This window comes from Tachypleus tridentatus, chromosome 5 (assembly GCF_004210375.1).
Source record: "Tachypleus tridentatus isolate NWPU-2018 chromosome 5, ASM421037v1, whole genome shotgun sequence".
In the NCBI taxonomy this organism is placed as follows: domain Eukaryota; kingdom Metazoa; phylum Arthropoda; class Merostomata; order Xiphosura; family Limulidae; genus Tachypleus; species Tachypleus tridentatus.
The window spans coordinates 31,804,680-31,820,472 of NC_134829.1; the positions used below are offsets into that span (position 1 = coordinate 31,804,680).

The 15,793-nt window shown below is 36.2% G+C and overlaps 1 protein-coding gene across 3 annotated transcripts in view; it reads right to left on the reverse strand.

The window, feature by feature from the left end:
• The window catches only part of pcm (5'-3' exoribonuclease pacman), a 146,079-nt gene that overhangs the window by 36,871 nt on the left and 93,415 nt on the right, over window positions 1-15,793 (reverse strand). For all 3 annotated transcript variants that reach the window (XM_076501944.1, XM_076501945.1, XM_076501943.1), the window contains exons 27-28: window positions 12,351-12,530; window positions 2,027-2,109 (exon numbers count right to left, since the gene is read on the reverse strand). In XM_076501944.1, the coding sequence (XP_076358059.1) occupies window positions 2,027-2,109; window positions 12,351-12,530 (263 nt within the window). The remainder of the gene's footprint in view (window positions 1-2,026; window positions 2,110-12,350; window positions 12,531-15,793) is intronic.

Here is a 15,793-nt window from a genome sequence, read left to right on the forward strand (position 1 = left end):
GGGATTCCAGTGACTAAGGACGTGGCCGAATGAATGTTTTGCATCTTGGAGTGGGAGAAGATGTATCTATATAAGGAAATGCCTGTACCTGGAATCAAAGGATGTGGATCTTGGAGTTTGTTGGAATGTATGTAAGAGATAGAGATAGGTGTTGAAGTTGATTCATCAATTTTTTTAACCATGGAGGTCAAAAGACTTTTCTTTTGGAGGACACAGAAATATGTCTGCACTCCCACTGTAGTTGTGGAATAAAGTGCAGCAGAATACATCTCAGATGAGGTCATGGACAGCAATTTTCTAGCCTCAGGATAAGAAATGTTATGAATCGTTTTCAAACACTGCACCTCTTTTTTTTCCTCTTTCTCTTCTTTTTATGGGAAGAACAAAAGTAGGATTAGTGAGAGCCATTGCAACTGATACAATGAGGGTCCGTTTCACACTCGTAGGGGTCCTTGCTACTGCAACGAGCACATGTCAAGGAACCACAACATGACATCGTCGAGTGACTGAACTGCCAACACTGGAAACGTCAGAGAGGTTTTGGAACGTATGGCCGTACTCTGCAAGTAAGATAACCTACCTTGACGGTGGCAGGTGGATGTGGTGATGTAAATGTCAGAATGGGGATATTGATCAGCAATATAATTCCATCTTTGCAAAAAGATATACTCCTCACTGCAAAAACTCCTTGGATGGAGAAACCAGCAAGAATCTCTGACTTTGGGATGTTCTTCAAATCCCTCTCAACAATAACTCCTCATGATGAATTCAAAGTAGCATGAGGTGTAACCTCAATAGGTATATCCCCAGTTGTCTTTGAATGCAAGAGGAGTTCACTGTGTTGAGATGTTTCCACCAATATGTCACCATATCAAAGCTTCTTTACTGACTTTGGAGAGCCAGCAAGTCCCTCTAGTCCCTTCTGAATGAAAAAGGGAGAGATTTGCCCTAAAGGTTTGTCTGAAAGTGATTGAAATAAGAAAATGAGGTACAACAGGTGGTACAGATGGTGAGGATTGCTGCTTAGAATCTTCAATGCATGGTTGTTTACCTATAAACTGTTTTTTCACTATTTTATTAAGATGTCTAGTTGGAGTATCAATAATAAAGAAAGGGAAATTTCAGTGCCCACTGACCACACCCACCATGGAACCCTACAAGGGATGCACAACAATGTCAAACACGGACATTGCAGCAGTGCCAGGGTTTTGTGAGCACTATACCCAAACACCAGGATCAGATACAATGTCCACAACACCTGTTGAGAACATCCAATACTGGTACTTGGTTGACCCTAGCCTGAGTGGACCAGCTGATTGACCCAAGAGGGGCAACCCCAAGGCTGCTTGTCTACAGAAATTCAAGGCCAAAGTGGTGTGTTAGGGTTGGACCCCTCACCCACCAGGATCCTTTCCTCCCCTTCACGGGTTGCCACGCACAGCAAACATGTGGGTGGATGTTTAGATCCCAGAGGAGGTAATCTGAAAAAACAGAACCTTCCCTGGTCTCTTCACCACATACAGGAATCCACACTGAGGGTTAATAGGACAGCATACAAAGAAATAATATTAGGTAACTTATTTCCTACTTCCTGTAATGCAGCCAGCTTACACACAAGAAATTAGAACCAGCCAGTGCTACTCCTGGTATTGTCACTTAATTACTTTTCTTACTGACAATTTACTGACCTCTGCAAGTAAACCTTCTCTCACTGGATTAAATTAAAATAATGTCTTTAATTCTTTTGCTCCTTACTTATATCATTGACAAAAATAGAAAAACAAAGAATTACAAAAACCTTAAAACAAGTGATACAACAATAACTTCAAATACCTTTTTAAAGATACAAGTTCTTAAGAAGCAATGAAGCATGAATACGTATTCATGTATTCTTTCTTCTTACCATTGAAGGAAAGAGTAGTAGATTACTTTTACATATACTCTTTCTTTTCCTGGTATAAAACAGAGACAGAAATTTAATTTTCCATAAATTCATTGTATTTGAGATACAAGTACAAAAACTTACTTTTCAATATATTCCTTCATTACTTCAACAGCTTTATCAGAATAAAGCCAAATGTTGTTAATCTTTTTCGAGTAGCCTGGAATCTACGAGTGAAGAAAATTAATAAAACACACATTAAGAAAAAGATGCAACTACTTTTTCTAAAATATTGACTGTATCTTACTTCCATAACAATCACTATACTATGACTTGTTCTTCTAAGAATTTATTGTCACTTCTCACACTTGTGGTTGACTGAGTCATCTCTTCAACCTCACTACATGCCAAAATTATTGGCCTTTAATTGAGAGTTTAATAATTAATACAACATAAAATTACAGAATTAATGAGATAACTGTATATTTCATAAATACAGCATTCATTCATGATGATGGTTTTGCCAGTAAAGACATCTTCATGTTCAGATAGATATGTTTTGTAACAGTTTATTACAATGAACCAGAAGTGACCTTCAAAATCATCTAGAAACAAGTGGGAAGGAGCTTAAATTGGTTTGGTTGTCTAGAAAATTTCATGGATTTGTTTCTGAAACTCCTATTTATTATCAAACTTTTAGATTGTCCAGCTTTTACCTTTTGCACAGGCACGTAAAATATTGCATGTTTTTTTCTGGATCAAGTTTCAGTTCAGTTTCAATATGATGTCCTGTTTGATCTATATATATACAATATTGCTGTACTTTTTGATTCTTTGTTCTTGCATAACATTTTTTCTAGGTAGTTTTTATAGTTGAAGGCTAGTCTGTAAATTTATTTGTTTAGTATGTTACATATTTTATGAGGATTTCCGATGTAGCTCATCTTGAACCACTTCTTTTAGGGTTTATGTCATTTGGTACAGTATATGGATATACTGATTTTTTTAAATAAAAATGTATCAACTTTGTTGTAGAACCATTGTTAACAGAAATTGTTGTATAGATTTTAATTCAGTTTCATTATCTTCAGATGACAAGTGTACATAAATAAGTATGTAACAACCTATGGAACATGGCAAGTTTGTAAAATATTGGATGTATTGAAAAAGCACTTATGATATCATCACTATAAGTTTGTTTTCTGAATAGTTTAAAGAAATATATGTTGTTATTTATGTCAGAATTTAAGTCAAAAAAATTAACTTTTCCATTTTCACCAAGTTCTATAGTAAGTTTAACAGATTTATTTCATGAATTTAGAAAATATAACAATTTCTGAAATCCAAAATGTATTGCCAATAACATTGCCAAACATTATAGCTGTTACTTGTCTACTATGGTTTCCTCTTCTTTGCCCATCCAAGCATTGATCTGATTTTTTACTTTTTCCAGTCTTTTCTTCCTCATTTAATTGCCTTTGGCAATATGTCTCATGACACAGATGATAATATTAGATAATATTATCTTCAGATAATATTATTGAAGTCTCTTAATACCAGCTTATAATAGGAAGGAAGGACAAGAGTGAGAGGGAGGTAAGTATTACTGGAAATAAAGTTTTGATTTAAGAGAATATTAATTTCAAGAATGTACTCACTTTCACTTGAATCCCACACTGATAAGGCAGATGGTCTGGCGCATGATCCATACAGAATACACATATGCATAAGTTATGAGCTTGCCAACAGAAGCTTAGCACCCTAGTGATTGAACAGCACTACATCCAGAACAAGAATGCTCTTCACCCAGAATTTAAATCTTACACTGTAGGTGAAATTTAATGTAATCTGTCATCACTATTGGCTAAGCTTCAAACAGGTAGATGAGGTCCCATTGCTTGAGATTGGAATTACAAGGTCAAGGCCCTTAAATTCCTGTGTTGGTGGCTAGGGAATTTAGACCAAATTATATGCATTTGTGAAAGGATTCCAAACTGTAGCTATAAGAGTGATGCATTCCAAACCACCGGAATCACAATAAAAAAGTGTATAACACCAAAAACCCTGCTGATAAAACATCCATTCTGTAAGGAGAATCCAACTGAGTTGAGACAATTGGTCTGTCACCAAATTCATCACTCCAGGGACATAGCAAGCTACTGAGATGGTATTGTGGGAATGGGCTCAATATAAAAGATGCAAAGTTCAAAAACAAATGAGCCTTAATAGGAAATGTAGGGACTGAAATTCCCAACTATTGAGATATGCACCCTATGCCTGAAGAAAAGCAGCTGTGAAAAGATAAATTTTTGGATAAAGAGGCAGCAAAGGAAAGTCAATTACAGTATTGTTCCAACCAAACCACTACTTGAGATCAAAGATGGTGATCTTGAATGAAAAGACAGAGGAATCCAGTGAATCACTGTTCATGATCCACTGATTGTGTGGAGATCACTGAATAGATCTATGTGTGCTCATTTCAACAGAATGAGAGATTTGAGTGATGCCTGCATCCTGTTAAAAAACAACAAAAAAACATCCACACAGTAGGAGAAGGAATTGTGAGAAAGAGTCAGAGTGGCTGTTCCATAGTGTACAATTAAATGGGAATTGGCTGAACCTGAATGAGACGTGTTAAAAAGATACCCAGAAGGATGACATATTGTGCTGAAGTGAGAAGAAATGTCTTGGCTCTAATACATAAATCCTGCCTCAGTTAGTTTGGAAAGCAGTTTCTGAATGTGACTTTCTACCAACTAATGAGATGTTGCCTGTGGTAGAGACTCCAACTTAATGGTGTGTGCACAGGCCTAAGGAATGGAGGTGATGAGAAAAGCTTTGAATGATTTGGCAGAACACACATAGAACCAATGCTAATTCGAAGGGCAGAGTTCTGAACTGCAGCATTAGACCCTTGTGGACAGAACGCTGATAGTAGTGGGATGACTCCACTATGGGAATGTGCAGATAGGCATTGGTGACATTGAACACACACATTAACAATCCTGGTGTAAATACCAATGCAGAGAGAGAAATGACTCAATCATAAACTTTGGGGATCTAGGAATTGATTTAGATGAGAAAGATGATTGACTAGATGCCAATCTCACCATCTTCTTGTACATAACAAACAGATGGAAATAAAATTCGGGAAGAACTGGATAGGTTCTCTTCACATCTTCCTTGACCAACAAATCTCAGACAGCCTTAGAATGAAGTTCTGAAATTTTAGTGCCTGCAGGATGTGAAAATACAACAGGTAAGTGGAGATAATAGTGGTGGTAATGTGAATTGAATAACCAATTCTGATGCACAGTCCTCTAGTATCCATTAATTCATAGTAAAGATTTCCCACATGTCCAGAAATTCTTAGAGCCAAGCCCCCATAGACCAAAGAGCATATATAATAGTCACTAAGGGTCTAGGGAAAACTTTCACATATGAACTAACCATAGACCAATTAAATATGCATTTGAGAGAGGGTTAATTATTGCCAAAATTTTGAAATGGCAACTTTAACTTTTGACCTTTTAACTCCAAGATCAATAGTTTTCTTCAGCACCAAGTTTCAGATCTACTGAACAAATATACTGAATAGCTGGTAATATCTACAGATATTCTGTTGTACATTAACACAATATCCTTCTGAATGCTTATTCTCATGCAAGGCAGCTAACACTATGTTTACAGCTAACATGAATCGTAAACCATAATCTGTGGCTCTTCAAAAATATACACCCTGATAACAGCACTGCTGGTAAATCCAAAATACATGATCACCTTTAGTGAATGAATGTGGACTGATCTCAATCCAGATAATGCAACTGTGTGCAAACACATATCTATGGATGGGAGAGTGGATTTCATCAGTTCACAAAATTTTGGCAAGCCAACTGTCATTTATGTGGACATGTGCAATTAATTCTAAGACAAATTCAACTGCTTCTCTGCAGTCATCCAGTCTTTCATGAATACAGCTTTATTGTTTTCAGCATCATCTTCCACACAGTTTGCTGATATGGTTCAGTAGACTTGTCAACTTCATTCATGCTGCATTCCCCATTAGTATTGCATTATTTTACATCCAAGTACACTTACTGAATTACTGCAGCATCTTTCAGAAGAGTAATCAAATGTCCTGATCATGATGGATGTCCTCAACTTTAGGAGTGATGAGATTAAGTACATCCACTGAGCTGCATTGGTTGGTTGGTTGGTTGGCATTTAATGGTACAAAGCAACTAGGTTATCTACAAGTCAAGTAAAATTATCAAAATTCATAGAAAGGAATCATATTAAAACAAAACAAAGTCTAATTTTTGAATTAAAAACGTAAATAGTGTTAAAAAGGCCAATGGCCCTTAAAAAACTAAAAATATTTGTAAGATGGACAGCGTTGCCATTGCCAATGATACTATCCAGCATCAGGAGTAAAACTTGGGACAAAACATGTCTAAAATGGTGCAATCATTGACAGTCATAACAACAGTATGACATAAAAAAGTGGAATATTGTGGCATGAGTGTCACACACACCACACATTGATGCATCAGTCCTAGATAAAAGAAAACAATAAGTTACAAACTGTGACCAATGTGTTATCTAATTAGGACAATTTTTTCTTTCTGATGTGTTTGGAAACAAGACGGTCAGTCTAAAAGAGAGTTTTATATTTTATCTGGATAAGCTTGTTTTCATGTTGCTCACTCCAACTCGACTGCCAACTGGCACAGAGCCAAGCCTTGAATACAGGATCACAGCCCATGATGTATGGAACAAGCACAGAAGTGATAGCACCAGAGCAGACAGACATAGCTGCAGTGTCAGCGAGCTACTTCCTGTGGATACCAGGCCATGCTGAACAGAAGTAGACATTAAAGAGAAATGGACCACTCAGTTTTGAATATTGGTGAGAACGTGGTTAAAGTAACGTGAAGTAATTCCAGGGTCAGTAGAGAACAAAGCGAGTCCGTATAAATAGTACAATTCAAGTACTGCTTAGCTTCTATGTGATCTGGGGCAAGAGAAATGTCATACAGCTTGGCAGTAAACACAGAAACTGTAGAGGGGATTCTGTGCGCAACCACCAAACCACAGCAAACCATGGAAAATCCCATAGAGTCACTTGATTTTGAACCATAAGTATAAATGGGAATGGAAGGATGGTTTGAAGGATGTTCAGCATATAAAAGACAATACCTTCTCGGATGACTCAAAGAAAAGTGACATTTGGGGATGATAATAAGCCATAGTGGGATGGGCTGACTAGTAGATACAGCAACGTCATGCAAGGACAGATCAAATCTATTCAATTGCACTTAGATAAGAAAGCCAAAAAAACAATAACAGATTGTCTGTTCTGAAAAAGCATGGCCCACTGAAGAAGGAAAACACAACCTCAGGTGGGATGCTGTGGTAAGGATCGATGCTTTGAAGCATAGAATGAACAAAGATGCAAACAGCAGTGATGTGGAGGAGGTTCATGAGACTCTGTGTACAAACTCTGAGCTGTGGAAATGTGGAAACCCCCATGCAGAGCCAAAGCCCCTGATGGTGAAAAGGGTCCAACATCTTAAAGGCCAAGATCATGGCAGAACCACAGACCAGATAACCATAGTCTAATTTCGATCCACTCCCTAAGAGTGGAAGAAAGTACATGGAGGATGTTCAGCACTTTGCACATTTGACTTGTAGCTGCTTGATGTTTGGTATAAAGGTTAGCTTATAGACAAAGATAAGCCCTAAGAACTTTGCCTCAGGGACCACAGGAAGCACAACTTCACAGACACAGAGTTCAGGATTGGGATGAATACCCCACTGGTGGAAAAAGTGCATGCAAATGGTTTTATAGACAAAGAAGTTAAAACTGTCTGCTGTGGTTCACTTCAGTAAAAGATTGAGGGCAATCTGTTGCTGCTGCTCAATAAACCTCATGTTCAATAACTGACAAAAGATGTAGAAGTTGTTAACATAGAGCCCATTTGCTACACTAAGAAGGAGTTGTCCAGTGATGGTATTAATGTTTATACTGAAAAGTGTGACACTCAAGACACAGTCATGAAAGACTCCAAGTTCCTGTAGGAAAAAACAGGAAACTGTTGAACCCACACAAACTTGGAATCACTTCTCCATTAAAATTTTTTTAATAAAAATGGGCAAGTGGCCATGCAACCCATATAAGTGGAGCTCTCATAAATTGCCATACCTTCATGTAGTATCATAAGCCTATTCAAGGTCAAAGAATACTGACACAAGATGTCTCTTGTGAAAGGCTTTTCTGATCAACGTTTCAAGTCAAGTCAGGTAATCTACAGTGGAGCTATGTCATTGGATCTCACACTGGATGGGTGAGAGGAGGTTGTTTGATTCAAAGAACCAAACAAGAGGAACATTAACCATCCTCTCTATAGTCTTACAGAAACAACTCATCAAAGCAACTGGATAGTAGTTTGAAGGAAATTTTGGATCCTTCCCAGGTTTAGAGAAAAGTAGGATAATAGCATGGTGCCACATATCAGGAAAAATATTCTCCTGCCAAATTTGGTTAAAACAACCAGAAGAATAGCAACAGAAGCAAAAGAGAGATGGCACACCATCTAGTAGCATGTATCATCAGGTCCAACCAATGCACTGCCAAACCAACAAAAAGCCATCTTGAGTTCCACCTGTGTAAAGGGGTAATTATAGTCTTGGAGACAATCAGCCCAAAAAGAAAGAGGTGATTGCTCTGCCAAAGCCTTGATGGTTAAGATGGTGAAGGATGAAGCAGAAGAGCTAAATACCTGGCAAAAGCTTTCACTGAGAGTATCAGCAATGCTTTGGGAATCAGCAATTTCATGGCTATCTGAAAGCAAGATTGAAAGGGGGACAGAATTATACTACCCACAGACCCACCAAATCTTGTCCCATATGACTTTAGAACTGTTGATGGAAGATATGCTGGTTGTGAACTTAATCCAAGATTCCTTCTGGCTTTGACGTCTTACTTGCTAAGCATGTGCACGAGCCTGCTGAAAAGCAATATGTTTCAAAATAATATGCTCAGGGCCTTCTGTGACATGTGACAGGCAAAATTACACCAAGGACAAGGATACTGTGGAAAAAGTGTCGAGGTTTTAGGAATACACTGAGCAGCTGCCTGGATAATACTGCTACCACTCAGTCATCTGTTGATGGTTTAGAGATGACAGCAGGATTGAGTTTCACAAAAGTGGTGAAAGAGGGCCAGTTGGCTTGATACAGCTTCTATGAGGGCACAAGGGTCAGTGGCATTGACCACAGCCAGTCTCTCAAAATGATAGGAAAATGACCCCTGCCCTGTGGATTACTTTTAATCCTAAATGAAAAGTGAGAGGAACAGACAGAGATCAATAGCAGTAAAAGACTGACTAGATGCATGAAAGTAAGCATAAGAACCAGAATTGAAGCAAGAAAGGTTGTGATCTGAGAGCATACACTCTACAGAGTGACCCTTCCAATCAATATCAGCACCTCCCCATAAATTATGTCCATTGCAATTCCCCAGAATTAATAAGAGAGCAGCAACTGTTCAATGAGAACATCAAGGTCTGATTGATCACAGCTCTCCAAGAGACAGGTAAAGAGAACAAACAGTGATGATACAACCCAAGGAAACATGGATGGCTACAACATCCTAGGGTGTGTTGAGTGGCAAAGACAGGGTGAGCACATGCTGATTGACCAGCAGTGCCACCCCTCCACGTACTCATCCATCACATAACCTGTCATTTCTGTACAAAAAAAACTGTTGAAAGATGACTGTATCAGCAGGTTTCAGAAATGCCTCCTGTAAGGAAAGACACACAGAATGGTAAGAAGCAATTAGTGCTTTGATGTCAACCAGATTAGAATGTAAACGTCAACAGTTCCACTGTATTAAAGTGGCCATTTTCACTTATGTATAAGCAAACTGGGTAGAGAACCCTTCTGTTTTTGACCACATCTTTTTTCTTCTTCTTCTTTATTCAAGGGAGGTCTACTGACCTCCATGGATCCTGCCCTGAGTCAACTGGGCAGGTATCTGTCATTGGAAGAAAATTCCAGTGTGTGAACAAATGATTGTTCTGCATCTTGGGCCAGAGAAGAAGATGGGCCTGAGGAAATGCCTGTACTCGGAACCAAAGGAAGTGGATCCAGGGATTTGCTTGAATGAATGTTAGGGACAGAGATGGGTGTTGACATTGATTTATCAACTTTATTAACCATGGAGGGCAAAAGACTTTTCATATGGTTTGAGAACAATTCTTTCAGAGGCAAAGAGAGATTTGTCTGCACTCCCACTGTAGCAGTGAGATGAAGTACAGGAGCATATGTCCGAGATGGAGTGGACAGCAACTTTCAAGCCCCAGGGTAAGAAATGTTGTGAATCGTTTTCATATACTGTATCTCTTTTACTTTCACCCACCTAGGGCATGAATGAAAGTATAATAGATGAGAACCACTGCTGTTAATGCAATGAAGGTCTATTTCACATTCATAAGCATCAGGGTCCTTCCCATTGCCAGGAACCACGGCATGATGTCTCTGGGTGACTGAAATGCTGACACTAGAAACATCTGAAAGGGTTCAGAATACATGGCTGTACCTTGCAATTAAGACAACCTGCCTTGATGGTGGCAGGTGGACATGGTGATGTTAATGCCAAAATTGGAACACTGGTCAGCATCATAATTCCGTCTTTGCAAGTGGAGATACGATTCACTACAGAAACCCCTTGGATGGAGAAACGAACAAGAATCTATGAATCATGGATGTTCTTCAAATCCCTCTTAATAATAAACTCTCATGATGAATTCAAAATAGCAAGGGGAGTAATCTCAATGGAATTTGAATGCAAGAGGAGTTCATTGTGTTTAGCAGTAGATGTTTCCACTAATATGTCACCAGAATGAAACTTTTTGACTGATACAGGAGAGCCAGCAAGTTCCTCTAGTCCCTTCTGAATAAAAATGGAGGCATTTGCCCTAAAGATTTGTCTGATAAAGAGTGCAATATCAGAAAATGAGGTACAGGTATTACAGGTGTTGAAGATCTTTAAGACATGGTCGTTTACCTATGGAATGTTTTTTCACTATTTTATTTAAGTCTTTATATAGGGGTCCATAATAAAAAAAAATATTTTGGCACCCATTGACCTCACCTACCAAGGAGCCCTACAAGGGGATGCACTACAATGCCAAACAAGGATAATGCAGCAACACCAGGGTTTCATGAGCACCATACCCAAACTCCAGCATCAGATACAATGTCCACAACACAGGTTGAAAACATCTAACATTGGTACTTGATTGACCCTAGCCCAAATCAACAGCTTATTGACCCTGAGGAAGCCACCTCAAGGCCACCTGTATACAGAAAATCAAGGCCAAAGTGGTGTGTTAGGGTTGAACCTCTCAACCACCAGGATCCTCTCCTCCCCTTCATGGGTCACAACATACGGCAAATACACAGGTGGACGTTTAGATCCCAGAGGAAGTAAACTAAAAGAACTGAACCTTCTCTGGGAGGTCCCCTCACCACATATGGTAATCCACACCTAGGAGAGTTGCACTGGCTTCAAAAAGACATTTTTAATAACAAAAGATACATAATATTGCCATTGTATAACATTCACTGCTATAGAAAAACTTAAGTTATGTTTGATGTTGGGAAGAAGTTCTATTCACAAGCATCTCTTCAGAAAAACTGATTAAACAGACAGCTCTACAAGTTTACATGAAACAGTCAGAAGTGACTTCACAGCACAAGTGGTGTTCCATCTGGCAAAATCTGTAAACACGGTAAATGCTTTTCACATCATTTATATGCATGTTCATTTATTCATTCTGCTAACACACATTACAGTTTATGAGTTACACAAACCAGATGCATGAAGAACTTCCATAGTTATTCTGTACATAACTTATCATACTGTTAAATATTACAAAGTGCATACAGAATTTATCATACTATTAATTGAATGCCCATATGTAACTTGTCATAGTGTAACTATAATGTTTTACATAACTTATTACACTGTTATTACAATGTAAACACACAGCTTATGTCATACAGTTACTACAAGGTGTATAAATAATTTATGCCATATTTTTATTATTAGACAAATTAACTTGGGTCATAGTGATTTTAAATTGCTCATAGATATGTCATTAATTTTAAAAATAAAATTTTGACCACTGTGACAGCATACTATCTTTTAAATCTCATCCACAAGCAGATAGAAGAAACACTGAGTTATTTTCTATTTCTCCACTTTAACACATAAAATGTACGAACTGTACTTACAAATATTGAACCTCTACACTTCATTTTTTTTTTTTCAAAAAAATATAAAGGTACTGTCAGTGAGTTCATAAAATAACTTTGTGATTAAATTATTTGAAACAAATCAGGTCACCATAATTACAAGTTTGGCACAATGAATTAGAAACAGAGCAAATTGACTTACCTCTTCATTCCTTTTGTTGAATTTAAGATTTAATCCTATATTAGTCTTATTTGCCGACATGCTTTCCATGGAATTTGTCTGAACAAAGACAGTACCAGTCATCTTGGATAACAAGAGGCTGCTAATCCCCATCTTTTGTGCAACTTGAAATCCTGTCATGTAGTGGTCTGTCATTAAATTCTACAAAGAAAAACAATATATGCACAAATATGTTAAGACATTTGAAATTAGAACTTATGTGTACCAATATATGTTGACTTAAATGCAATACCAGCTTTTGATTCTATATTAACTAAGCCAGCATTCTGTTTGTAGGTAAATAATATGCAAATAATTGCATAGAAAACCAATCTTCCTATATTATGAATGATAAAATACACTTGTTTATTTAGGAAATTAAATGTCCAATCCATAATTTTTTGTAATTGTGACAATTACTTTAGGTGAGTATAGCTACGTTACAAGAACTGTAACTTACAGAGCATCATACTGTCATAAATAGTGAAACCACACTTTGTAACTCCTTTATTTTTTACGTTGAGATAAGTCTTCATATTCCCACAGTAATATATATTAGAGAAAATTAATACTGATAGAGTTAAATAAACAAATTAAAAGAAAGGACTGCATAAAAAACAGCAAGTCCAAATTTCTGACTAATTATACTGGTTTGTTATAACCAAACACAAGCCAAAACAAAACTAAATTTAAAAAAACAAAAAAAACACTGCACTGATTAAAAGCATCCCCAGGGTACAAGATATAATGTGCAATATAAAATGTGCCCTTGATTTTAAGAGGTGACTGAAAATATAGGACCTACAATGCAGTGGGGATACACCATCTATCAGTCTTAACCAGTCTCACATAAAGAATTAAAATACAGTAAAAGAATATTAATAGAAATAGAAAGTAAAGGACTGAGATGTGTGCTCAAGCCCACAACATCCCAAATCTATATAGTCCTTCACTGCCCTTCCGTTATAAACATTGTAACTTTGCAATTATTCAGATATTGTAAAAATTTTAATAAATTACAATATTTTATCAGTAATGATGAAATACTGATACAAAAATTAATAGTTAATGGATTTAATAAAGAATACTTAAATACAATTGCTAAACTATTCTGTAATAAATATAAGAATATATTAAATAAATGCAAAAAAACAAAAATTAAAGAAATTTTACTAAAAATTTCTAAACTATTTTTAGTTATGAATAAGGTAATCTAATAGCTTGGCACTACTTTATGCAGATGTACACCTTACCATATGTAAAGGTTTGTTTAGAGGATGATATTTGCAGTAGACTTAATGAGTGGTGGTTGGGAGTTATACTAGTTAATTTAGATAACTGGATGGGACCCTGCATACTAGTATAATTCATTTACTGGACTGCCAATTAGTGCCTTTCTACCATAATAAGGGGCTGGAATGCTAATATCAACAGTTAAGTTCATTTAACTTTGTTTGTCATAACCTAAAAACAAGTCAAAACAAAAATAATAAACATAAAATACTGCACTAGTTAAAAATACCCCAGAGTACAAGCTATAATGTGGCATACAAAAGTTACACTAGGTTTTGGAGGTTACTGTGGAAGTAGGACAGACCCATGCTGTAGTGGGGATACACCGTCTACAAGTCTTAACCTCCATTCACCAGTCTCACATGAAGAAATGAAATAAATGAGTACCAAGAGATATAGAAATAGAACTTAGGAGAAGGAGATGTGGGTGCTCAAGCCCACAATGTCTCACATATATATCACCCTTCACTGTCTGGAGACAGTTATGAGAAGATGACTGCTCTTCAAAATAAAGAAAAAATTAATTGAAAAATAAGAATAAGAGAAATAAAGTACTTATTCCTCAAATAGTTGTACCTTATTTTTCTTATTTTTATTTTTCAATAAAATGGAAATAATTTTTGTTATCCTTATTATTCCCATCAACTCTTTCACCACAGGTATTCCTTACATCACATGATACAATTACATGCAATTCATATAGCATAAAATTTTGGCTAATAATCCATATTTTAACAGCATACAAGTTTTTCCCCACAAGTGTAACATTTTCTCCAGGTATCTTCTCATCTCTAATTTATCCACCATCCCCCATGAAACTATGATCTTAAATATAAATTACTCACAATACAATCACTAATGCTCAGACAAACCATAACTTTTGTAGCCTTCAATTTTGTTTGGTTAAGAGCTATCAAGTACAAAATCAGACCCCTCATGTAACATCCTCTCTTTCAGGATCTGTTAACAGTTCTTATAACAAATAAAATGTCAAGAAGCTCATTTATCATATGACATATTGTATTACATTGTGTTCTGAAGTGTCAATTTCACTTACAATACAATTTTAGTTCCCATGGGAATCATAACAGCTCCTCACATCGTTAGAAAATTAGAAAAAAACTTGATTGTTAGAGGACATTGTCTAACTTTTTGCATGTTATTAGTCCATGTTATTTGGTGCATTATTTAAATAAATAAAAATTATTAAAGTACTACCACTATTAGTATAAAAAAATTAGGATTAACTGACACTGACAACTGATAGCAAGAAAAAAAGAATACTTGGTGAAGCACTTTATTTCATTTTTCATATGTATTCTCTATTACAATGACAGTAACTAAAATATAAAAATATAGATCTATTTAGGTTAGTTAAGGCCAGATTAGGTAAAATAAATAATAACCTTGTATTAGGTACACATGTGAGCAGCTTGGAGTAGCTCTTGGGTAATGTTATTTGGTAGTGTAATGTGAGATGTGCATTCACCAAGTTAATTACAACTTACAAAGGCAGAAATAACAGACATGGTTCAAACAGCAATCAGAAGGGCAAAAACACAATAACATTTTATTGTAAATAGATCTATAATATTACAAATTTAAAGCTATTTAGGATAAATTAATGTAGTTTCAAGCTATGTTTGAAGTCACTCTAGAAAGGAAAGGTTAGTAACTTATATTTACTTCAATTTTTTTTTGGAGGTGGGAGAGTTGAAGTAATTCAATTTGGCCAACCTTGTACAGAGTAAGAGTAAAAAGAGGTACTAGATAAAATACAGTTTTACAGAAAACAAACATTTCAAATGTATTTAGAAGATTTTAGAGATTACAGGAATGACCTCAAGATTTGTGAGATAAATATTTTAAATTTTAACAAGAAAATTACTTACTTTGCACATGTATCATACAAAACAAATATTAGATATACAGAAGGACAAATATCTTTTTTTTAGTTTACAAAATAATATGATTTTTTGTACATGAAAGGCTTATAATGTTTACTAAAAGACTGCTGGATTTTGTGAAGATATACACACTATATCAAAGTTAGTAGTATCAAACCTATAAAGACTGTATACAAGTACAAAAGGATCAAGTGGTAGGTATGAATGATTGAACCTGCATGGAGA